This window comes from Neomonachus schauinslandi, chromosome 5 (assembly GCF_002201575.2).
Source record: "Neomonachus schauinslandi chromosome 5, ASM220157v2, whole genome shotgun sequence".
In the NCBI taxonomy this organism is placed as follows: Eukaryota; Metazoa; Chordata; class Mammalia; order Carnivora; family Phocidae; genus Neomonachus; species Neomonachus schauinslandi.
The window spans coordinates 144,158,505-144,184,141 of NC_058407.1; the positions used below are offsets into that span (position 1 = coordinate 144,158,505).

At 47.7% G+C, this 25,637-nt stretch overlaps 1 protein-coding gene across 1 annotated transcript in view; it reads left to right on the forward strand.

Moving 5' to 3' along the window:
• Positions 1-22,787: 22,787 nt before the first annotated feature.
• Positions 22,788-25,637, forward strand: part of METTL22 (methyltransferase 22, Kin17 lysine) — a 7,806-nt gene continuing 4,956 nt past the window's right edge. The window contains exon 1 of the mRNA XM_044915260.1: positions 22,788-22,794. Coding sequence (XP_044771195.1) covers positions 22,788-22,794 — 7 coding nt within the window. The remainder of the gene's footprint in view (positions 22,795-25,637) is intronic.

The following is a 25,637-nucleotide window of genomic DNA, read 5'->3' on the forward strand; positions in this document are numbered from 1 at the left end:
GCACCAGGCATCATGGGAAACGAGGCATTTTTTTTTTTTAATTAGAGAGATCTGGATCCGTGCAACTCTGCAGCCCTGAGGCCCCAGTTGCCTCACCAGCCTCACCTACCGGGGTCTTGAACACACAAAATTCTTTCCTGCCCCTGGGCCTTCACACATGCTGTCCCCTTTAACTGGGACACTCGAAAGTCTACTGCTTTTTTCCTTTTTTTTTTTTAAGATTTTATTTATTTATTTGAGAGAGAGAATGAGAGAGAGAGAGAGCATGAGAGGGGGGAGGGTCAGAGGGAGAAGCAGACTCCCTGCCAAGCAGGGAGCCCAATGCGGGACTTGATCCTGGGACTCCAGGATCATGACCTGAGCCGAAGGCAGTCGCTTAACCAACTGAGCCACCCAGGCACCCTACTGCTTTTTTCTTATTTGGTCTCAGAAATTACTTCTTCAGGAAGGGTTTAGCTCACACCCCAGTGTAGGTTAAAGGCTCTTACGATGCGCTGACTCAGGTGTGGTGAATGCCCCACCATCTCCCCTCCGGCACGCAACTTCCAGCTCGCATCCGACCACACACCCCAGTGACCCTCCATGTATGGACTTTTCTCCCCAGGGGAGAATGCTGGAATTGCTGGAGAGGGAAGGCCCCCAGGAACAGCCAAGGATGGGTGGGGTTGGAAGATAAATAGCCACAGGTCTCTCACCCCTTAGAGGAGGACAAAGCTCTGAGGTTCTCAGCCTAGGTGAGCCCCAGATGCCAACCGCAGTGACTTGCTCAGTGGTACAGCTTATAATGGTTTCCTTCCTTCTCCACCTTAATTCCCCTACTTGTACCAGTGTGTCCTAGGATCACCCCCCAAATAAAATTACTTGCCCTCAAATCTCTATCCCGGGGTCTACTCCAAAAGAAACCCGACCGAAGACATACACAGAGACTCTCCAATAGCAATTAATGATTAATGGGGAAGTTATTTGCTACCTGTCTTCCAGCTCCTTTGGACATTCAGGCAATATGGTAAATACTATAGGATGGCTCATCCAACGTCATCCTGATCCAACTCCCCCTTCACATTTCTAGACAGTGTGCAGCCAGTGGAGGGCATGTGACAAACTTCTGACTGATGGGGTAGAAGTAGAGTCTGTTGGGAAAGGAACCTCCAAGAAAAGCAAAAAGACCTTGGGAGGAGAAGGTTTTTGGTCCACTTGGAATACAGATGTGACATCTGGAAGTACAGAAGCCATCTTGCAACCTTGGGGACAAACCTCTTTGTGGGTGGTGAAACCAAAAAGATACAGAGTCCGAGTCTCTGATAACATTGTTGAAACACCTGCCCCATCCTTCAATTGTCTACCATCAAAATACTTTTAGAAGATAAATCTGTTTAAGGACCCATTTTGGGATATCTGTGTTTGCAACTGAATGTATTGTGAACTGATGCAGACAGGGATTAGGTTGGTCCTATCCGATGCATATTGTTGGCTTTTAGGTTAGTGCATAATACGCAGTAGATATGGAATGAAGATTTGTTGATTTAATAAATGAATTCTGCCCAAAAGTCCCTTCCTGCAAGCACAGAGCTTATTTTGTGTGGCAAACCCATAAGGAACAAACTCAGGGCTTTAGCCATTTAGCCAGAATTAACTGTACAGTTATTAAGATTGTGGCACTAGAGAGAAATGGTCTCTGTTTATTAAGTCTCATGAGGTCATGGTGTTCTAGTGGCCAGTTGGACCCCACAGACTTGACCTGTTTGTAACTATTTAAGCGCAAAGCCACCATCTGTCCATTAGGAACACCTAGAAGAGCTGGCTGCTGCTCTTCATACCCTATATGATATAATTAGCTTAGAATGAAAAGGATTCAGTAACCCATTGGTCTAATTTCCCCATCACATCCCTGGCATGGTGCCAAGAGATGAAAGTAGGCTGCCCTTTCTCCATTTCTGGAAACATCTTCCCAAATCAGCATAAAAATCCCTTGGCCAGAGAGAAGCTGCTTCCAGGAGCAATGTGGTAGGGAGAGCGCTAGGACCGGAAGCCAGTGCATCTGGGTTCCAACACCACCAGTCTGCTGAAAGATCTGGAACTGGTTACTTCCCCCCTCTGAGCCTGGGCTTCCTCGACTAGTAAAAGTCCTCTCCTGGAAATCTCTTCCAGGAACAGCTCACATGCTGAATGAACTGTTACAATGTGGCAGACACATCAGGTGTGTTTCCTTTTTGACTCCTCACATCAATTTTATCAGAAAAACACGCTGCCCCAATCTTATCATTGGTACAACTGGTATACAAAAACACTGCACAGGGTTAATGTATACAATTCAGTGAGTTTAGATATCTGTATACACTTGCGTTACCATCACCACAATCAAGATGATGAACATATTCATCACCTTCAAAGGTTTCTTTGTGTCCTTTTGTGGTTGTTTCTTTGTTGTTATTGTTACTGTTCTGTGGTAAGAATATTTAACCTGACGTTTACCCTCTTAACAAATGCTAACCCCCTCTCTCTCTTTTAAAAAAAAAAAAAAGCTAATATCTGGGAACACCCACATAGACACACAGACACACCCAGAAAAAATGTTGAATTAGGCCAGTCAGGTTGACATAAAATTAACTGTGGGGGGGGGGACGAAGAAGGACTATAAAGGGGCATGGGGTTGCTTTTGGGGATGAAACAAAGTTCTAAAATTAGATTGTGGTGATGGTTGCACAACTCTGTAGATAAACTAAAACCACTGAAGGAATATGTATATATATATATATACATATTCATTCAGTGCATATACGTGTGTGTATATGTATATATATATATTCAGCACATATACGTATGTATGTCTATACATATATATGCAAATATATGTGTGCAAATTTGTAAACACCACATCAGACTTGCCCAGGCCTGAACAAAAGGAACCGGAAGGAAGAGCTCAGGAATGCTGAAAATGGGAGAGAAGGTGATGACAGACGCGATGACCAGAACGACAGAATCACAATAGCACCACCTATGGAAAGTGGACCTCCGCTAAGTATCAGGCACGGCGGCTCCACTCACCTCTGTAACACTGCAGTCCGGGAGGTGTTGCTGGTCCGGGGGTGGGGGTCTGCAGCCAGCACATGGGCTCTGGAGACAGGCCACTGGGTGCAAACCACACCTGCAGCCCTTCCTAGCCTGGGACGTGGGCAAGGTCCAAAGCCTCGTCAAGCCTCAGCTTTTCCATCTGTAGAGAAGGCCTAAGACCTTGGGATTGGGAGGACATGAGCTGGAATCAGGCATGTGAAGCTCTGAGCAGAGCCCTGGATAGCCCGTAAGAACAGCCGGTAAGCATTAGCTCCAGCTATTAGCGTGGGTCCGCGCTTGATAAGACATGCACAGCGGCTCAGGGTTTGACCCAGCAAGGTCACACAGCTAATAAGACATGAACTTGTTCCAACCCAGGCCCAGCCCCAAACTGGGGGCTGTTGCCACTACTCATCCAGATATGAATCTAAACAATTAGGTCTGCCGCCTTCGCCTACCCCAGCCCTGCCCCTGAAGGCATCTCTCCAGATCATTAATGCCAAATCTGCCACAACTGTACCCAGCACCGGCCTCCAGTCAGCTCCCCCTGGCCCTCCGAGGCCAGGGCATGCGAAGGCCAAGCTAGAAATTCACTGATAGAGATTCTGAACAGCACAAGCAGTGGGTCTGGAACCAACCAGATCAAGGTCATGTTCCCTTGAAACCGCCTGCTGCTGGGGCCACTGCCCCACCCTTCCCCAGCTAGGACCTACAGTGAGAGACTGTGAGAGACAAATGTCTCAGTACTTCGGCTCAGCAGGGGCTGGGAAAAATCACAACATCAGCCCAGACATCTTTCAGAAGGAAAGGGGGACCCAAAAAGAAAGGGTACAGTTACTCAAGCCCTCGCAGAAGATGAGGAGAGGGCCACCTCTGTTCAGCCTGGCAAGCTCTCATTTGCTGAGCAGCAACTGTGTGCCAGGCACTAAGGAAACCACAGGAATAGGACAAGGTTCCCTTCCTCCTCTGAGGACCTCACAGTGTCCTGGGGGACATGGAAAAGGGAAGGAATACATGCCACACGATATAGCACACGTGGTCACAGAAATAGGCCAAAATTGTCCTCTTTGATGACAACTGCCATTTGTAGAGTGCTGACCCAGAACCCCTTCCCACACCAGGGGATTCAGAGCGCCCCCTGCCCACGTCCACCCCAGTGGCTCTCCCTCACCTCTGACATGCTGGTGAGAACCGAGCTTCACAACAAACCAGCAGGAATTTCGTGTGGCCACTGTGCAAACTCGTCACAAATTTCGTGGCTTCAAACAACATATATGAATCTGTTTCAGGTCGGGGGTCAGATGTCTGAAATCAGTTTCCCTGAGCTGAAGTTAAGGTGTCTGCCAGATGCACTCATGCTAGAGGCTCCAGGGGATCCATTTACTTGCTGCTTCCAGCTTCTGGAAGCCACCTGCATTCATTGGCTTGTGGTCCCTCCCTCCATCTTCAAAGCCAGCCTCAGGGTTCCTTCTCTCCTGTCTGACCTCTGCCTCTGTCTTTATACTCTCTCCCTCTAACCCTCCTGCCTCCCTCTTGTAAGGACCCTGGTGATCACAGTGAGCACACCCAGAAAATGCAGGAAAACCTCCCCATCTGTATTCGAGACCCTTAACCTAACCACATCTGTAAATTCCCCTTCGCCGTGGAAAGTAACAGAGCCACACGTTTCAGGGATTAGGCTGTGGACACCTTTGGGGTCCCTGATTCTGCCCAGCACAAGCCCTATGAAGGTGGGGGCTCACCATCACCCCATGTTAGAGATGCGGAAACCAAGGCTCAGAACATTGAAGTAACTTATCCAAAGACTCAAAAGGAGCAGGGATTTGAATCTGGGTTTACCTGGTCCATACAAGTACGTAGGTTCTGGTCTCCACTCCACTACAAAAGACAGTGGGAGGAAGTCCCCAGCAGGCAGTCAAAGAGGGCTTCCCAAAGGAGGGGACCCCCAAGCCAAATGGCATCTGCAGTTGGGGCATAAATAGAGTATTCGGGGCTGAACTGCAGGCCACCTGACTGTGCTTCCCTCCACTGCTCCCCAGGGCGGCATCCATGCATGCCACATGGGGGAAAGAAGCTGGGTAGCCAGTTCCCCCTGTTGTTCCAGACATCACGACAAAAATAGTAGCTGAGCTGGAAGTTTTAACAATCCAGCCAGTTATCTGCACACTTGTTTGAATATCTGGGCCCTCCCTGAGCATCCGTTTCCTGACTGAAAAAAATGAGCAGAATTGATGTCTGTTAATGTAAGTGCATTAACCCACCCTCCCTACCTCCTTCCATTCTTTTCCCAGGCCCTGGAGTTCTGTTCAGAAGCATTTTTCCAGTATGAGGAAGGATCTCATTTCTATAACAGCTGGGGGAAATAAGGCATCTAGACACAGACCAGACAAGCCTGGCCTTCCTCAAACTCAGCCGTTAGTCTGAATAGAACCCCTTGGAGAGGGCGCCTGGGTGGCTCAGTTGGTTAAGCGACTGCCTTCGGCTCAGGTCATGATCCTGGAGTCCCGGGATCGAGTCCCGCATCGGGCTCCCTGCTTGGCAGGGAGTCTGCTTCTCCCTCTGACCTTCCTCCCTCTCATGCTGTCTGTCTCTCATTCTCTCTCTTTCAAATAAATAAATAAAATCTTTAAAAAAAAAAAAAAGAACCCCTTGGAGAAGCTGCAGTCAGGGACTTGTGGGACTGTCCAGGCTGGGAAGGAGTGGAAATGTTTAGTATAAAAATAGTACATAACCTCTTTTTTTTTTTAATCTTGGGAAAAAGGAAGAAAATAAAAGTCGCCTATTATCCCATAGCAGAGAAATTTCTATTAACATGGGAAGCGAATTTCTTTTCTAATCTTTTTCCTATGAATGAAATAATGATAATGGCATTTATTAAGCGTACTCGGGGTGCAGGGCGCTGTTCTGAGTGTTTGCATCCATTGTGTCGGCCCTCCTGGCAATTGCACGAGGTAGGTGCTATTATCATTCACAGTTCACAGGTAGGAAAAAGCAGTAAGATGATACATAGAACCTGGATGTTGGACAAGAGCAGAGGCTTTGAAGGCAGACCAACCAGTCTTTCTTTTTCTCTCTCACTTTATATATTCCTTGTGTAGGTAAATATACACAAGTTTTAAAGTTCAAAAGGTACAAAATGCCACACCACTCGAAGTCTCTCTGCCTCTCCTGATCCCAGTCACCAGGTCGCCTTCTCCAGAGGCAACAGCTCTTAGCAATTTCTTTTTTAAAAGATTTTGTATTTATTTACTTGAGAGAGAGAGGGAGAGAGCACAAGCAGGGGGAGCAGCAGAGGGAGAAGCAGACTCCCCACTCAACAGGGAGGATCCTGGGATCACGACCTGAGTTAAAGGCAAACGCTTAACCAACTGAGCCACCCAAGAGGCCCCTCTTAGCAATTTCTTTGTATCTTTCCAGAGGTATTTTGGGCAAGCAAATAGGGCTTTGTACATCTGTGTGTGTGCGTGCGTGTGTGCATTCCTTTTTACAAATGGTGGTATACTCCACACCTCCGTTTGCTAATTTAACAAAATATCTCATTGGTCATTATGAGTCAGTTGAGTGTGGGCTCTACTTACCAAATGTATAGCACCGAGAAGACATTTCACTAGTTCTCCTTCAGGCAATCATTGTGAGAAGCAAATAATGCAGGTAAAACACTTGGCTAGAGCCTTACACATAGTAAGCACTCACAATATGCAAGATTTTTTTTTTTAAAGATTTTATTTATTTGACAGAGAGAGACGCAGCGAGAGAGGGAACACAAGCAGGGGGAGCGGGAGAGGGAGAAGCAGGCTTCCCATGGAGCAGGGAGCCCAATGCGGGGCTCGATCCAAGGACCCTGGGATCATGACCTGAGCCGAAGGCAGACGCTTAACGACTGAGCCACCCAGGCGCCCCAATATGCAAGATATTATTATTAGAATTACAATCGTACTGCTTATAGTCTTCTCTTCAACTCTAATTGCATCGCACAACTGACCATAATATGCAAAAGTAAAAAACCTTAATCCTTACCTTGCACCACATATAAGAATGGGCCACAGATCTAAGTGTAAACACCAAAGCTATAAACTAGAAAATCACATGGGAGGAAGGCCTTGGGGCTTGGGGTTAAGCAAGATTTCTCAGGGGGTTAAGCAAGATTTCTCAGGCAGGACACAGCACCATTCATAAGAGAAAACCATGGTCCCCAATGATGCTACCCCCTGGTAATCACATACACATGTAACCCCCTCTTTGTGAGTGGGAGTGGGAGCCTCAACTTGCTTCTAACCAATCAAACACAGCAAAGTTGATGAAATGTCATTTCCATCATTAAGTTACCCAAGATCGTGATTGTAATGTCCATCTTGCCAGCAGATTTTCTCTGTTTGCCTTCTCAGCATGCATACTCTGTGTTAGAAAGGCCTACATGGCCAGAAATTGCACAAGGCTCTCTAGCCAGCTGAGGCCCTAGTCAACACCTCTGGAGGAACTGAATTCTGCCAACCACCTGAGTAAGCTTGGAATCAGACCCTTCCCCAGTCAAGCTTTCAAATGAGACCCTGGCCCCAGCCAACAACGAGGTTACAGCCTTATGAAAGACAGACACAGAGAGGACCCAACCAAGGCATGCCCGGGTTCCCGCCCCACAGAGATGGTGAGATAAAGAGATGTGTGCTGCTAAATTTGTGGTGCTTTGTTACATAGCAACAAAGAACTGATACAATTGACATGTTTCTGGAGAGCAGTTTGGTGCTGTTTGTCGAGGACCTAAACATGTACATGCTCTTTGATTCTAGAACTCCACTTTGGGAAACAGAGCCAATTTCTCCAAAGAGTATATACAAAGATATCCATCACAGAGTGCCCTAGTCTGAGAAAAGTATCTAACATTTAGCGAGGACCTGCTATATGCCAGTTATTTTGTATGCTTCACTTCACTTAAGCCATGTAGCAATCCTATTCTTATAATATTACACCCATTTTACATGGCAGCTAATAAAGTCTCCAAGAGATGAAGTGACTCACCCTAAAATGAATCAGACAATGCTTATTACATTCTTTGCATGGTGTCTGGCACAAGGCAAAGAGCTCAATAAATCTTACAGTGTTTGTACTCATTTCATTTCGAGCGGCAAAAACCTAACCCAAAACAGTCTAAGCTAAAGAGGGCTCAAAGAATTGGGGAGTTCAAAGAGGTGGCTGGCTCCAGGTATGGCTGTATCCAGGAGCTGGAAGGATATCTACCATCAGGACTGTCTTTACCAATCTATTAGTTCTGCCTGCTTCTGTTTTTCAGACTCTAGCCACATGACAAGCAAAGGCCCCAGACTTATTTCCTCCTGACCTAGCAAACCTGGGAGAACAGGAGCATCCGTTTCCCAAAACCCATAGGCTGATTCCAGAGAAGAATCTGATTGGCCCTGATTGGGTCACATGCCCCTTTCCAGAATTATGTTGCCAGGAGTTTAGGGCTATATGACTGGTCATCCTGGATCACATGACCATCTTCCAGGGGTGTAAATATCATGACTGACAGTCCCTCCCAGAACCACAAGCGCAGGACAGAGTGGTCCCCAAGAGGAAGGAAGAGCTGCAGACAGCATGGGCACAGCCACCCCTATTAGCAAGGGTTATTCCAGCATGGACATTGAGGGCAGGCCACAGTCAGGCCACCACTGTCAGCTCTGGAGCTCACATCACACCCCTCATCTCTTACCTCCCTGCGCTAACCCTTTCAAACCTCAGGGCAGCTCCTGAGCTAAGACCTGAAGGTGGCTGTCAGCAGGTCTGCAAAAAAACTCCCTGACAGTGTGCAGGAAAAGCAGCTCCTCAGAGAGCCTCTGTGAACCAAACCGGCTGGAGGCAAAGGTCAGAGCCGAGCCGAGCTGACGTGCCCCCGGGTCCTCACACACAAGTGCCCAGTGCTGCCAACCCAGCCGGTGACAAAGCCAGCCCAGGGGAGGCCCTCTGGAAGGCCAAGGGGCTGGCCGCTTCTCCGTGGCCCCACCCAGATGACAGAAACATTTATAAATTGGCAATTAGGGTTGTTGTCGCTATCTGTCTGAAGTGTGATCTCCAAGAAGAACAAGGACCAGGTCTCTGGCTGCCCCAGCACCAAAGAGCTTTTCCATCCCTCTTTCACACTGCATATTCCTCGAGTACAGAAGCTTCCATCCTCAGGAGACAGACCACACATTGTTTCCCACCCAGACCAACTTCTCCTGACACCCCACCCAGTAGAGCCCCATCTCTCTGTGCTGCTCCCACACCTTGCTTTTCCTAACAGGAGTTAACGACCACCCGGCCCTGTACATGAGCTGGCGCATTGTCTGTCCCTGCCACCAGAATATAAGCCTCGTGAAGGCAGGAATGGTTATCTCTTTTGTTCACTGCTTCATGCTCCGCTTACAGAAGCATTCCCAGCACATAGCAAGCACTCAACATGTGCTTATTGAATGAATAAGTACATTGCTTATTACCCAATCTCTGTCAAACGTGGAAAACAAACACACGACCAATGAGACACAGAGATGTCCTGTTTCAGGAAAAACAGACGATAGTGTATTCATCTGCAGAAATGTTTGCGTAAGCAAACCACGGATTGGCCTGACCAGCCTGATGCCTTCAGCATTTGAGGCTTGCTGTAGACCCCTAGCCTACCTCGACATATCCGTGAAAATCTAAAGAGAGCTGAGGCTTCCTATAGAAGATACATATCTTATATACAGATAAAGACTCAACCAACATTTACTTAAGGGGCTGGAATAATAAATATCTGAGGCATCCCTGGGCATAGGATCTCTGTCACAACTGTTCCACTCTGTCTCTGTAGCATGAAAGCAGCTAAAAACAGTTGCAAATGAGTGGACCTGGATTTGGTCTGCTGGGTTTTTGCTGGCTGGTTCTACGTGAACTCTTCAGGGACTGAAGAGAGGAATCTGTGTTAGGGTGCAACTATTATATACCAGGTAGTGAACTGGGCTGTTTCCTTGAGTCCCTAAAACAACTCTGTCGGGTGGGCATGATCCCCATTTTACAGATGAAGGAAAGTGAGGCTCAGAGACATTAATAACTTGCCCAAAGTCACACAGCTCATTAGCCAAGGTCAGGACTTGAATCCAAGACTCCAAAGCCCTGGCCTTGGTGGCCACATCACACTGCCTCCCCTGGGATGGCTGTTGGTTCTCGTTACCCCACTCCAGGTCCCTCAGCACCTGTGCACCCCCGTCCCCACCGGCATTCAACCCACCCCCACCCCTGCCCAGCTCCTGTGGAAGCCTGCTTATCCCCAAGAGCATGCAACTATTCCATTTGCCTGCAGCCCTTCCTACCAGCCCACCCTCCCTGAATCACCCCCGTCAGCTGTCTTGCTCTCTCCTTCTCCCCTGAGCTCAGCGCTGCTCTGTTGGCAACACATTTTCCCACCTGGGAAAGAATTGAAAATTTTGTTTTTGCACAAGCTGTCCTCTTCGCCTATGGCTAAAATCCCACAGAACAGGAATAATAACCAAAGTCATACAAAAAGTCGATATATATTGAGCTGGCACATGGACCAGCAGCTGGCTAGGGGCTAGCTAGGAACTGGAGAGGCAGGAGGAAGAAGGAAGAGCCATCTCCAGGAGCAGATAGAAACCAGGAAAGACCCTCCTGCAGGAACCGGAGTTCCCTTAATTCAGCCGGACAAGGGAATGGAGGAGATTCCAAAAGATGGAGAACTTACAGGAACTCATCAACGGGGAAAGTCACATGGAAGGGCATTTGGGTGCAACGACACAGAAGGAGAGCATGGTCCTGGTCAAACAGCCAGCAGCCTGGCAAGACTAGCCACCGGGAGAGAGAAGGACTGCCTGTGGGCATCTGGGGTTTCAGACGGCCCAGCACCCCTTCCCCCTTTTTCGATGGAGAACCACGCCTTCCAACTACACTCTTAGTGGGGCTGTCAATCAAGGTGTCCCACCCACTCACAGCAAGATAGACCCTTCAGATGCTCCTCTTTCTGGAATTTGCCTCAGGAACACAGAACCTAATGAAGGAAAATGCTTGGGGGCATGCGGTTGACTTACTTCTAAGATAATGCCTTGCAAAAGGTTCCTTTGTTTTCGTCCTAAATTTCCTGAGCCTCTCTGGCCCCTGTCTCTTTCAAGGCCTCGCTTCTCCAGCTTTTCCTTCCATTTGCTGTGAGATTTACCCACACACATCTTTTAGCATAAATCAGCCATTGCTGTTCCAGGGGCTTCTAACCAGGCCGTCCAAACAGATGCAGAGCTGTGTAGGGTCAAGCAGTCATGGGAAAGAGTGGAAAGGGGACTGGACTTTGGAGTGATTGAGTCTCGGGTCAGAAATGCCAGGCGGGCAGTTACTGCAGAAATACAGGTAAGCAACAAGGTGGCCTGAACTGTGACAATGACGTTTGGAATTGAGAGGAGGGGTCACAGTCCAGCCCAACCACCAGAGGCATGCATCATTCATTCAATCACAGGCACTTCTTCAGCACCTACTATGTGCCCAGCATTTCTCCCCCTCGGCCTCCTTCTTTGTCATCTGCCACTCGTCTCCTGCATGAGCTATTGCTACATCACAAACTACCCCAAAAGTTAATGGCATGAGGTAGTTAATACAATAAACACTTGTTATCTCCTGTGAGTTGGGAATGTGAGGGAGGCTCGGGTGGTTTTAGGTCTGGATCTCTCTCGAGGTTGCAGTCAGGATGGCGGCTGGGGCTGCAGTCATCTGACAGCTGGACTGGGGCTGGAGGGAGATTCTGCTTCCAAGGTGGCTCAGTCACATGGCTGGCAAGTTTCTGATTGCTGCTGGGAGGGCTCAGTTCCTGCCACGTGACCCCTCCAAGGCTGAGAATCCGAACAACTTGGCAGCCGGCTTCCCTGGAGCAAGTGACCCCAGGCAGAGCAACAGGGAGCCTGCAATGCCTTCATGCCCCGGTCTTGGAAATCACATACCTGCTGCTTTCTGTTTGTTAGAAGTAAGTCACTAATCTACACGCAAGGTGGGAAGGAGGGAAACTAGGGCCGACCTCTTGAAGGGAGGACCATCAAAGAGTTTATGGACGTATTTTAAAACCACCACAAAGTCCCAACATTGTTCTTCCCCCACCTACCATCTCTACGGGATACTCAAGCAAATAATACAAAAGCCCCCATCTATTGAGTACCTACTATGCGTCAGGCACTGTGTTAGTTTACTAGGGCCGCTATAACAAAGTACCACAAATTGAGTGGCAGAAGCAACAGAAATTTATTCTCCTACAGTTCTGGAGGCTGGGAGTCCGAAATCAAGGTGTTGGCAGGATTGGTTCCTTCGGAGGCTATGACGGATCTCTTCATGCCTCTCTCCTGGCTTCTGGTGGTTTGCTGGCAACCTTTGGCATCTCTTGGTTTCTGCTGCATCATCCCAATCTATACCATCCTTCATTTGGCGTTCTTTCTGTATGCATGCCTATCTCTTTTTCCAAATTTCCCCTTTTTCTAAGGACACTAGTCATATTGGCCTCAATTCCTTAGTGCAACAAAGCGGCATGTGTGTCTTCCGATAAATGTCACCAAACATACTCAGCTCTGTTCCCGCCAAGAAATGCACAGAAGGCACCCTCTGCCCTGTGGCTCTGTCAGGTCTGAGGGGCTGCTCTCTGAGGACTGGCCTGTCCTCCTTCCTCCAGAGTCTAGAGTCTTGCACGGAGGATTATTGAAGGTGAGAGCTCCATGAGGTCACAACCCACAGGACAGTTACAATCTGTGTCTAAGGCAAGTAATAAGGGACCCCAAGCATCATTTGGGCAGAAGCATCAAGAAATAATGATGGTAGTTAATGGTTGCGTGGGGTTGAGTTCTGGCCTGCTTATTGCATTTATGACAATCCCTATGGGATAACATATAATTCTCCCTATTTTCCAGGTGAGGCTCAGAGAGATTTCCCAGCACCGTAGACAGGTGATCTGCATGGTGCAGTCAGTTCTCCAGCTGGATCCTACAGCAAGGACTCCACAGTCTCCCAGGGTCGGAGGGCTCAATCCCAGGTCAGCTCAAGTCCAGAGCCTGGACTCCCAGCCCCTGCCTTCCTGATGCTGCCCAAGGTCCCTCCTGACCCTGCTTTTCTCCACCCTCCAGCCTCTTCCCCCTCCACCAAAGTTCAGCATTTCAAATCACAGTGCATTCTTGGAGGTTCTGCCTCAATACAGCCATGACGCCCAGAGGAACGATGGTCATCGCAGAAACAAACAAGAAAGCATCCTGGTGAGAAGAGCAATGGTCATCCATCCATCAGGCCACCATTTTCCTGAATGTCAAGACCACGACTGCACACCCGCGCAGGAGATTTCAAAGTGTTACTAAGAAACGGGTAACTAATGCGAGACGATGGACTCTGAAAAACAAACTGAGGGTTCTAGAGGGGAGGGGGGTGGGAGGATGGGTTAGCCTGGTGATGGGTATTGGGGAGGGCACATTCTGCATGGAGCACTGGGTGTTATGCACAAACAATGAATCATGGAACACTACATCAAAAATTAATGATGTAATGTATGGTGATTAACATAATAAAAAAAGAAACAGGTAACTACAGCCCGGGCTGAGAGCATCTCTGCAGTTAGTTTTGGCATATGGATGTTGTAATGAAAAGGCACTCTGTTGGCATGGAGAGAAATTTAAATGCACTTCCTCCTAGACAGGGCTGGACAGAGTTTAGAATTTCACCTGCTCTGCACATCACTCTACCTCTCAGAGTGAAGTCAAGATTGTCGGAACAAATTCACAGCATCCTTTTTGCTCCATGTGGGGTCGACACAGGCGAATCCAGCTGAAGGAGCAGACATAAGGTTGCTGAGACAGAATCACCCCGACGTCCATCACAGTAGTGTGAATAAATAAATAGCGGTATGTTCGTTCCATGAAATATACTGCAGTGAAAACGAGTGCCCTGCACCACACACAGCACAGACTAGCCTTGGAGCATTGGGCAACAATACCAAACACTAAAGAATAGACGTGAGTGTATTTTAATTTGAAAAAGGCAAAACTACTACAAAACTATAAGGACAAACTAATAATTGAGTATCTAAGTACCTTCAAAGGGAAAATGGTGATTATTTCTAAGGGAAGAAGAGGAGAATAAACAGGCTGCTGGGGGTTCTGGTAATGTATAGATCTTGACCTGGGAATTACATGGGTGTTGGCTTTGTAACTATTCTACTTTACTGGTATGCTGTGTGGGTATATCATATCAGTGTTGTATTTCATAATGGTTTAAGACAGTCGTTAGGGAGTTGCAGATGAAAACAACAAGGAGGTACCCATACGCACCTGTTGGAATGGCTAAAATCCAAAACCCCAAATGCTGGCAAGGATGTGGAGCAAAAAGGAACCCTCATTCGTTGCTGGTGGGAATGCAAAATTGCACAGCCACCTTGGAAGACAGTTTGGCGGTTTCTCATAAAACTAAACATACTCTCAGGGCGCCTGGGTGGCTCAGTCATTAAGCATCTGCCTTCGGCTCAGGTCATGATCCCAGGGTCCTGGGATTGAGCCCCCGCATCAGGCTTCCTGCTCCACATGAAGCCTGCTTCTCCCTCTCCCACTCCCCCTGCTTGTGTTCCCTCTCTCGCTGTGCCTCTCTCTGTCAAATAAATAAAATCTTTAAAAAAAAAAAAAAAAAAGAAAGAGTTTAAAAAAAAAAAAAAACTAAACATACTCTCACCAGGCGATTCAACAGTCGTGCTCCCTGGTATTCTCCTAAACGAACTGAAAATTTATAGTCACACAAAAACCTGTTTATGGCAGCTCGGTTCATAATTGCCACAACTTGGAAGCAACTACAATGTTCCTCAGTAGACGAATGGATAACCAAGCTCTGGTACATGCAACACAGTGGAATATGAGTCATCACTAAACAGAGATGAGCTATCAAACCAGGACAAGACATGGAGGAAACTTAAATGCACATCACTAAGTGAAAGGAGCCAATCTGAAAAGGTGACCAACCATAAGATTCCAACGAGATGACGTTCTGGAAAAGGCAAAACTATGGAGACGGTCAAGACATCAGTGGTCGTCAGGGGTTAGAGAGGAGAAAGGGATGAACACAGGCAGAGCACAGGGGATTTCAGGGTAGTGAACACACTCTGTGTGACTCTACAATGATGGACACATGTCATTATGCACTTGTCCAAACCCATGTTATGCCCACCACCCAGAGTGAACAGCAAGGCGAACTATGGACTCAGGGTGATGAGGACATGTCAACATGCGGTCCTCAATTGTTAACAAATGTGCCACTCTGCAGAGGGTGTTGATGGTGAGGGGGGGCAGGGGGGTGCATGAGAAATCTGCAATTCTCCTCAGTTTTGCTGTGAACCTAAAACTGCTCTAAAAAATAAAGTTTATTAATTTTTTGGAACTGTTTTAAGAAACGAAGGAGAGGAGAGGAGCAGCCTGGGACCTTACCTCTCTGACCTCATCTATAAAATGGGAACAGCAAGCCTTCTGTTGCAGGACCGTGATGAGGACCAATGGCGATGACGCACTATGCAGGATGCCTGGCATGCCTCCCATTCCTCTGGGATTAATAACTGGGACGTAGCTTTGTATTCCAGAGTCACTGCCCCTTACTCAGCTCGAGAAGATCAACCCATGCCCAGCTCGAAGGAAAGAGGTGTATTTTAAATAAAATGAAATAGAAACCAGATGAGAGACCAAGGCTGTTGAGAAGTGGGTGGCCCTTCCCTGGGGAGATGGTGTGTAGCCCCCCCTCCCTGCCCCTGGCATGCTCCTGCTGCTCTCGATATTCAGAGGTGATGGACCCCACTGTTGGGACCCCCAGCGATTGCCCCGGGACCCCACAATTCGTGCCAGCATACAGCGATGGGATGTCTTGGTTGGGCAGGCCCATAACTGGAGGAGGGAGGGAGCCCGGCCGGGAAGACAGGCTGCCACTCCATACCCTCCACCAACATCCTAGGACCTGGATAACCCAGAGGCAAGAAGAAAAACAGAGCAGGCTCGCACCAATTGGAAATATTCATTACTCTGCAGACACAGGAAAGAACAGGGTGACTTTGTAAGCTCATCTCAAAAGAGAACATTTTGACCCAGGTCTAAGTGGATCGCTAAGAGCTCTCCTGCTCACCACGCACAGGGAGAGGGTGGGGTGTCAGTGGCCAGGCTCTCTGAAATTGGGCTTTCCTGGTGACATCCCAGGCAAGAGTGCCTCCCAAGTTGCTCTGGGTTCTCCAGTCTCTCATTCATTCTGCAAACGCAGGTGCACAGCATGATAAGGACGACCAGGACAGGCAAGGCCCTGCTCTCATGCCGCTTACATCTGCAGGGCTGCTTCCTGCAGGAGGCTCTAAGGGAGAGAATGAATGCTCCATGCCTCTCTCCTGGCTTCTGGGGTCCCGGCAATCTTGGTCATTCCCTGGCTTATAGACACATCACTCCGATCTCTGCCTCTGTCTTCATATGGCCTTCTCCCCATGTGCCTTCCTCTCTCTATAAGGACACTTCTGGATGGTGGGTGATTTCATCTCAGAATCCTGAACTAATGACGTCTACAAAGACTCTATTTCCAAATAAGGTCACATTCGGAGGTTCCACGTGGGCACAAATTTTTGGAGGATACTATTCAGCCCACTACAGACCCTAAATGGTGCAATTTTAACACCACAGCAGAGAAGGTGAGCATTGGCTGAGCGACCCTAAAACAATTCGCAAAAACAATGGTAGCAGGCACCATAGATAGGGCACCAGAGCCCCTCGTCCAGACCGTTTCTGTGTCTGTGGGCCTGACTTCTGGCAGGCGGCCCCAGGACATTTTCACTGGAGTCACCCTGCTCATACGCGGCTGATCAGAAAAGCCAAGGAATTAGCAGCCCTAAGCAATTACTGTAGGATTCAGTGTACCAATACCGCGGTGCCTTCATCTCTTAGGTGCGACAACTCAGAAGCACACATTTTACATGGTTCCAAGAATTCCCCAGCAAGATGAAACTCCAGGGAACTGAAGCCTTCCCACTCAGCTGGAGGGGATGTAAATGGTGCAGCCACTTCGGAAAACGGGCTGGCTGGCCCTCAAAAAGTTAAATATGGCATTACTCTAGGACCCAGCAACTCCACTCCACGGTATGCAGCCAAGAGAAAGGAAAACTTATATCCATATAAAAACTTTCCATGTGTATTCATAGCATCATTATTCATAATAGCCAAGAAAAGTAGAAACAACCAAATGCCTATCCAGCAACGAATGCACAAATAAAATGTCATCTATCCATATGATGAAATAGCATTTTGCCGTTAAAGAGGAATGAAGTAATGAATCATGCTACAACATGGATTAACTTGGAAAATATATGCTCAGTTAAAGAAGCCAGACACAAAAGAGTGCATATTGTAGGATTCCATTTATGCGAAATCCATAGTCAGAAAGCAGATTAGGCACTGCCAGGAAAGAGGACAATTGGGAATGAATGCTCGTAGGCTCGGAGTTTATTTCTGGGGTGATGAACATGTTCTGGAAGGAAATGGTTGTGCCACCGATAGAGCTTCGTGAAGACACTAAATCCCCCGATTCGTACACTCGCTCGTTCGGGCAGCTATAACACACCAAAGACAGAGTGGCTCATAAACCACGGAGATTTCCTTCTCAGAGCTCTGGAGGCCAAAAGCCCGAGGCTGAAAGTCCTCCCTGACCTGTCCCCATCCTACCTTCCCCCAAGAAGAAACCGCTACTTGAGTTTGAAGACATCTTTGCAGACTTCTTTCTGTGCATTCACATAAGCTGCATACATCCTGGGGGAAAAAATGTAATATTTTGTGAGCATTTTCTCTCACATACGTAAGATTTATACAGTTTGTATGGCCCTGTAACTTGTTTAATTTTTTTAATCTAACAATGTGACTTGGTAAAATTAGTGAAATTAGTGGGGTCTTTAAAACTGCAACAGAGATGGGTGCCTGGGTGGCTCAGTTGGTTAAGTGACTGCCTTCGGGTCAGGTCATGATTCTGGAGTCCCTGGATCGAGTCCCGCATCGGGCTCCCTGCTCGGCAGCGAGCTTGCTTCTTCCTCTGACCCTCCCCCCTCTCATGTGCTCGCTCTCTCTCTCTCTCATTCTGTCTCAAATAAATAAATAAAATCTTTAAAAAAAAAAAACTGCAACAGAGGCTGGCAGTTCACCCGCAGGGAGGCAGAAGAGTCGAGCCTGGAACCTTCCTCGTGTTCTCTTTTACTCACTCTCAAAACGACACTTCAAGGTGGGTATGATCATCAATACTCGAGAAATTAGAACGTTAAGTTCCAGGGAAGTAACTCGCCCGACCACCTAGTATGTTAAACGTTCCCCGCAATTCGGTGTTGAACGAGTGGAAAGGACTAGTCAGTGGCCCTGCTGTGGATTTGAACCCAGCGCTGGTGTGCCCAAAGGTCAGCTTGGTGCCTCTCCACACGGAACAGGGAACCAGAGAGGCAGGCGACTGCTGTGCATTTGTAGCAGGTGCTGTTAGAAGCTAGTGGGAGGCAGGGGGCAGAATTATAATCACCCAGCTGTCAGCAGTCCGAGGGGAAGAGCTCTCCCTCGGGAGGACAAAATTGTCTAGAGCTGATTGGGAAAACACATCAAGCATTTGTTAAACACACGACCTTTGGAAAGGGGGCTGCTCTGAATACCCGAGCCAATAATAATCACCTGACAGCAATTTCCTGCAAGCTGGTTTCTTATCATACATCTCGCAGTGCGTCCGCCTTCCTTTGTTGCATACATGATCTGTCATTAGCCCAGGCGGCAGGGGTAATATACACGCCGGCATGTGTGAGCTGGCACCCTAACCCTTGTGCTGCCAAGCCTTGGGAGAGCCGCTCATGGGAAGAGGCATACAGGAAAGAGCCTTTGGCTTAGGCTTCATCCAGCACGCCCGCTCGGACATCTGGGAGACCAGTCTGCATGCCAGCTCCGCTGAGTGACTTCCGGTAAAGCACTTCATCTCTCTGAGCTTCGGGGATGGTCGTGTGGATGAAAGAAGACCTGAATGAGAAGGGGCCAGCAGAGTGGCTTATAAATAACTGAGCAGTGGAATGGGGAGGGACCTTTCTCCCCGCCCCCACCTGCAGAATCCTGCAAAGAAGGGCTGGCTCTCACTCCCCCTTATTCTGATAAGCTCCTGCGGTGTTGCAAACTACCCCAAAATTTAGTGGCATAAATAATAACTCTTTTGTTATGTTCATGGATTCTGTGGGTCAGGAATTCCGGCAGGGCACAGGGCGGCTAGCTTGTTTCTGTTCTGGGAGCCTTAGCCAGGAGGACTGGGGGGCGGAGGGGGGGCGGCATCCCTTCCAAGATAGTTTCTATTGTGGGTTGAATTGTGTCTTCCCAAAAGATACGTTCGAGTCCTGACCCTGCACCTGAACATAACCTTATTTGGATATAGGGTCTTTGCAGATGTAATAAGGTGAAGACGAGGTCATGCTGGATTAAGTGAACCCTAATCCAGTAACTAGTACCCTTACCAAAAGGCCATTTAGACACATACATACACAGAGGCAGAAATTGGGAGTGATGCATCTGAACGCCAAGGACTGCTGAGAGCCGCCAGAAGCTTCGACAGAGGCAAGGAAGCGGTGTGGACTGAATGTTTTTTTCCCTCCCCAAATTCATATGTTGAAGCCCCGGCCCCCAGTGAGGCTGTATTTGAAGGATAGAGCCTCTAAGGAAGTAAATAAGGTTCAGTGAAGTCATAAGGGTAGAGCCTGACCACGGAGGAGGATTCACGTCCTTCTAAGAAGGGGCACCAGAGAGCTTGCTCCCTCTCTCTCCGTATGCACACAAAGCAGAGGCCAGGTGATGACCGAGAGAAGGTGCTGTCTGCAACCCAAGGGGAAAGCTTTCACCAGACCCCAAGCATGCTGGCACCTCGGTCTTAGACTTCCCAGCCCCCTAAACCATGAGGAGATCAATGTCTGTTGTTTAAGCCACGAAGTCTATGGTGTTTTGTTCCAGCAGCCTGAACTGACTAATACAGATCATTCCCTAGAGCCTTTGGAGAGTACACCACTGGCGACACTCGATTTCGGACTTCTGGCCTCCAGGACTGTGGGAGAATAAATTCTTGTTGACTTAAGCTACCATGTTTGTGGTGACTTATTATAGCAGCCCTAGGACATTAGTAACCGTTTCATGGCTCACATTTGCAGGGCTTAGAGGGATGAAGAACAGATTCACCAGGCCTGTTGACCAGATGGTCTGCATGTGCCCCGCGCCCAGCACATCGGGGGTGTTTACCACATGGATGAACTACTGTAAGCAACAATAATAGCTTATAAGGTCCATTAATCTTTGACAAATCAGGAAAGAATATCCAATGTGAAAAAGACAATCTCTTTAACAAATGGTGTTGGGAAAACTGGTCAGCCACATGCAAAAGAATGAAACTGGACCACTTTCTTACACCACACACAAACATAAATTCAAAATGGATTAAAGACCTACATGTGAGACCTGAAATCATAAAAATCCTAGAGGAAAACACAGGCAGTAACTTCTTTGACATCAGGCGTAGCAACTTCTTTCTAGATATGTTTCCTGAGGTAAGGGAAACAAAAGCAAAAATAAACTATTGGAACTACATCAAAATAAATAGTTTCTGCATAGCAAAGGAAGCAATCAACAAAAACTAAGAGGCAATCTATGGAATGGGAGAACATATTTGCAAATGATTATCTGATAAGGGTTTAGCATCCAAAATATATAAACAACTTATACAACTCAACACCTCAAAAATAAATAATCTGAGTAAAAAATGGGCAGAAGCTGTGAATTGTGCAAGACTGTTGAATCTCAGATCTGTACCTCTGAAACAAATAATGCAATATATGTTAAGGAAAAAAAAAAAAGAAGAAGAAGGTAGCGGGAGGGGAAGAATGAAGCGGGGGAAATCGGAGGGGTAGACGAACCATGAGAGACGATGGACTCTGAAAAACAAACAGGGTTCTAGAGGGGAGGGGGGTGGGAGGATGGGTTAGCCTGGTGGTGGGTATTGAGGAGGGCACATTCTGCATGGAGCACTGGGTGTTATGCACAAACAATGAATCATGGAACACTTCATCTAAAACTAATGATGTAATGTATGGGGATTAACATAAGAATTAAAAAAATTTTAAAAAAAATGGGCAGAAGACATGAACAGACATTTTTCCAAAGAAGACATACATATGGCCAACAGACACATGAAAAAATGCCCGACATCACTTGGCATCAGGGAAATGCAAATCAAAAATGAGGTATCACCTCACACTTGTCAGAATGGCTAAAATCAACAACACAAGAAACAACAGGTATTGGTGAGGATGTGGAGAAAAGGGAACCCTTGTACACTATTGGTGGGAATGCAAACTGGTGCAGCCACTCTGGACAACAGTATGGAGGTTCCTCAAAAAATTAAATAGACTACCCTGTGATCCAGCAATGTCACTCCTGGGTATTTACCCAAAGAATACAAGAACACTCATTCAAAGGGATACATGCACCCCTGTGTTTATAGCAGCATTATTTACAATAACCAAGATACGGAAGCAGCCCAAGTGTCAATCGACTGATGAATGGATAAAGAAGATGTGGTATAGATATAAAATGGAATATTATTCAGCCATAAAGAATGAAATCTTGCCATTTGCAATGACACAGATGGAGCTCGGGAGTATAATGCTGAGGGAAATAAGTCAGCCAGAGAAAGACAAAAGACAAATACCACATGATCTCACTCATATGTAGCATTTAAGAAACAAAATAAATGAGGGCGGCTGGGTGGCTCAGTTGGTTAGGCGACTGCCTTCAGCTCAGGTCATGATCCTGGAGTCCCTGGATCGAGTCCCGCATCGGGCTTCCTGCTCGGCAGGGAGTCTGCTTCGTCCTCTGACCCTATCCCCTCTCAGGTGTTCTCTCTGTCTCATTCTCTCTCTCTCAAATAAATAAATAAAATCTTTAAAAAAAAAAAAAAGAAACAAAATAAATGAGCAAAAGAAAAACAGAGAGAGAGAGGGAAACCAAGCAACAGACTCTTAACTACAGAGAACAAATTGATTGTTACCAGAGGGGAGGTGGGTGGTGGGGGGTGGGGATTAAAGAGTACACTTATAGGGGCGCCTAGGTGGCTCAGTCGTTAAGCATCTGCCTTCGGCTCAGGTCATGGTCCCAGGGTCCTGGGATCGAGCCCCACATCGGGCTCCCTGCTCCTCGGGAAGCCTGCTTCTCCCTCTCCCACTCCCCCTGCTTGTGTTCCTGCTCTCTCTCTCTGTCAAATAAATAAAATCTTAAAAGAAAAAAAAGAGTACACTTATAATGATGAAAAAGATAAAAATAAATTTAAAAAATAAAAGCTTCTCCTCAAAAAAAAATATATATGTATATAACTTATAAGTACAGTTGCCATTTTTCGGGTGCTCACAGCATGCCAAGGATGATGCTAACTGCTTTACAAGCATTATTCTATTTCCCCTTTTGGCTTCGGAGAAGTCCAGCCTGGGTTGCAGATGTGACCCTGCAGCTTCTTCTACCCCCAATGCACTAAAATCCTAGTGATGGAGACAGGTAAACATGTCTTGACAACCAGAGCCACAGGTGCTCTGATGCGGAGAGCCCAGACACTGGTCAACGTGAGCAGGAGAAGGGGGACTCAAGGAAGGCTCCTGGAAGAGGTGACCCCAAAGTAGGATTGCCGCTGGGTCATAACTTACGGTAGGACCCTCATGGCCCGACATGGCAGGTCTGTGTCAGGCCTCGTGAATGGCGAAAGGCACAAAATACGAGGGACCAAGGTCCCACAGCTTCTTGTTAAGGAAAAGTACTGAGGAGCCCGCCGCCAAGGCACCTCGGGCAGGTGGGCGTGGCCACGGCGCGGCGCCGGAGGGCGCGCGCAGAGGGGGCGTGTCCGCGCCTGCGCAGACCGCCTACTATGGCGGCCGCCTGACACCAGCGGCTAGAGGGCTCGGCCGGGCTCTATCCTGCAGCACACGGCAGGTAAGCTCTAGCGAGAGGCGGCAGGATGGGGAGAGTGCAGGGAGCCTCCTGGCAGCGAGCCTAACCTTGAAACCGGGCCCCCACCGACCTGAAGCCCTAGTCCCCACTTGGCCTCAGTGTCCCCTGTCGAGCAATGGTGGTGGGAGAAAGAGCCTTGTCATGTGGGTTTCTGTCCGGGGTCCAAGCAGCCCCCTCGGTTCAGGATTAAGAAGGGAGGACGAGGCCGAACTGTAAATGCCTTTTGAGAGGCGTTCAGGGAGGCGGCAAGACAGAAAGAGGAGCCCCGGGAGGGGAGGAGGTCCTGGAGCCCCTGACTCCCAACTCTGCGCGCCGCCCCCGCGCCCCTGGACCGCGGTCCCTCCAGCTTCCCAGTCTTCATACCCTGCCCTGCATTATCCCGCGCCTGGACACAAACTGTCACAGAACTTCGCCCAAATCCCCATTGTTGAATGAGTGGGTAGAGTGACACCTGAAAGAGGGAAAGCCTGGGAGGCGGGGCTGTATTTCAATCCTCAGATCCCAGCAAACTGCTTTTGGAGGGGAACCCTAGGGGAGAAAGGCTGAGAGCGTCAGTCTGGCCCCCACGGCTTTAGAGAGCCAATGCACTCAAACCCTAGTGATGGAGGTGCGAGGGGGGTACCATCTGCAGTCTGGGTGTTCTTTCCCTCTTCTCCAGTGAGGAGACGGGACTGAAACGCATCCAGTTGTAGCATTCCCAGACAGAGACTCTGAGTCAGCTATTCGTAAGTAGAAAAACTGTTGCCTTTTTCTATCTTCCAGCACACTCTTCAATAATAATTATTATTTGGGGTACCTGGGTGGCTCAGCCAGTTAAGCGCCTTCGGCTCAGGCCAAGATCCCAGGGTTCTGGGATCAAGCCCCACGTTGCGCTCCCTGCTCAGTGGGGAGTCTCTCCCTCTGCCTCTCCCCACACTTGTGCTCTTGCTCCCTCTCTCTCAAATAATAATTATTAACGCTACAATGATCAGTACTCACTTTTGTTATTTATTATCCATTTACTATGTCCTGAACTCTAAAACTGATCATTGTCTCATTTAATCCTCACACAGGTCTGGAGGTAGGTACAAGAGACCTCTGTTCCCAGATAACCTGATCCTAGGAGAAGCCCTCTAAAGGGATTCCAACTCCTGGTACTCAGTTGTAGGGTACATTTCTAGGAAGCCTGGGCAGTTTGAATTTTAAAACTGAAAATTGAGCTAGAAATGAAGAATTTGAGTTTTGTTTTTGTCTATATTTAAGAAAAGTTGGTGTGCAATGGTAATATTATGCTTATCTGTAGGATGTAATTTTTCCATCAAAATTGTCCTATAACAAGAAACAGCATCCTTTGGTTCTTGTTTGACTTTCATAGCGTCATCACAGACGATTTTTTTTTCCCCCAAAACTATATGTAAGAAGTCCTCAGTTTTCCCCTAGGACATGTTTCAGTCCTGGGAGAACCACACCTATCTTTGAGACATTTAGTTTCTTTTTGGATGCAGCCTAATTTTTCCAGTCCTCATTGGTTGAGGGCTTTTGCCTCAGGATGGAGCATTTCTCCTCTGTCACTTTCACCGGCACCATGAAATTCTGCATCATTTTACTAGATTCACAGCCTCACTTTACAACCCACTTGCTCTGTGCTGGCTTCTAGTGTCAAGTGGGGGAGCCAGCATGGAGACTAATTTAACAAGGGGTCAGCTTTTTCACAAAAATTTTTTGTGTAAGTACAATTTTGGCTTCCACATGGCAAGTCCTTAAATGTAGGAGCTCCAGTTATGTGTGCTCAAACTATGAGGACAGCCTGGGTTATGATGATGCCATTTTCCAGTTGAAGAAATAGAGGCCTGAGAGGTTTCATGACATGCCTAGGACACACGGCTAGTGCACACACCTACCCAGGTAGGAACAGCTCCTGTAGGAGGTCAGGGGTTATGGGCAGGTTTGGGCCAAACGCCTGAAACCAACCCCAACACAAGGAATTAACAACTGCTGTGGCCCACGGACTCTGCTCAGTTCTTTACACCCCAGGAAACCTGCAAGGTGAGAATATAGCTAAAGAAACAGGTCCAGAGAAGTGAAGTGCTTTCCCCCAGGTCACATAGATACGAGGTGGGAGACTGGGGTTTACACCTATTCCACCCAGCATCCCAGTCCATGGCTTTGCATGTTGCTGCCGTTTGATGCTTTTTGATGAGGCAGAACGTTGGGTTGGAGAGGGAGCCTTCCTGTTTTGACCCCTTTGCAGCAGGCGTAGTTTTCCACACCAGTTATTGCTGTGTCACCTGCATAATTTCCCACATCTGTGATTGCCTTGGTTGCTTTCCCTTTGAATCTACTCCCCCGCCCCCCACTTTTTTAATTTAAAAAGAATGTTTTAAAGCAAGAAAGGGTATTTGAGCCACTGGAGTCAACTTCTAGGATTAAAAAAAAAAAAACCGAAGGGGCAATAACTAAATGCAAAGTGTAAATTGTGATTGAATACTGTTTTAGGGAAAACCAGCTATAAAAGATATTTGCATGAGAAATGGAGAAAATTGGCTATGGACAGGGATGGGGTTTTATTTATTTATTTATTTTTTTTTTTTT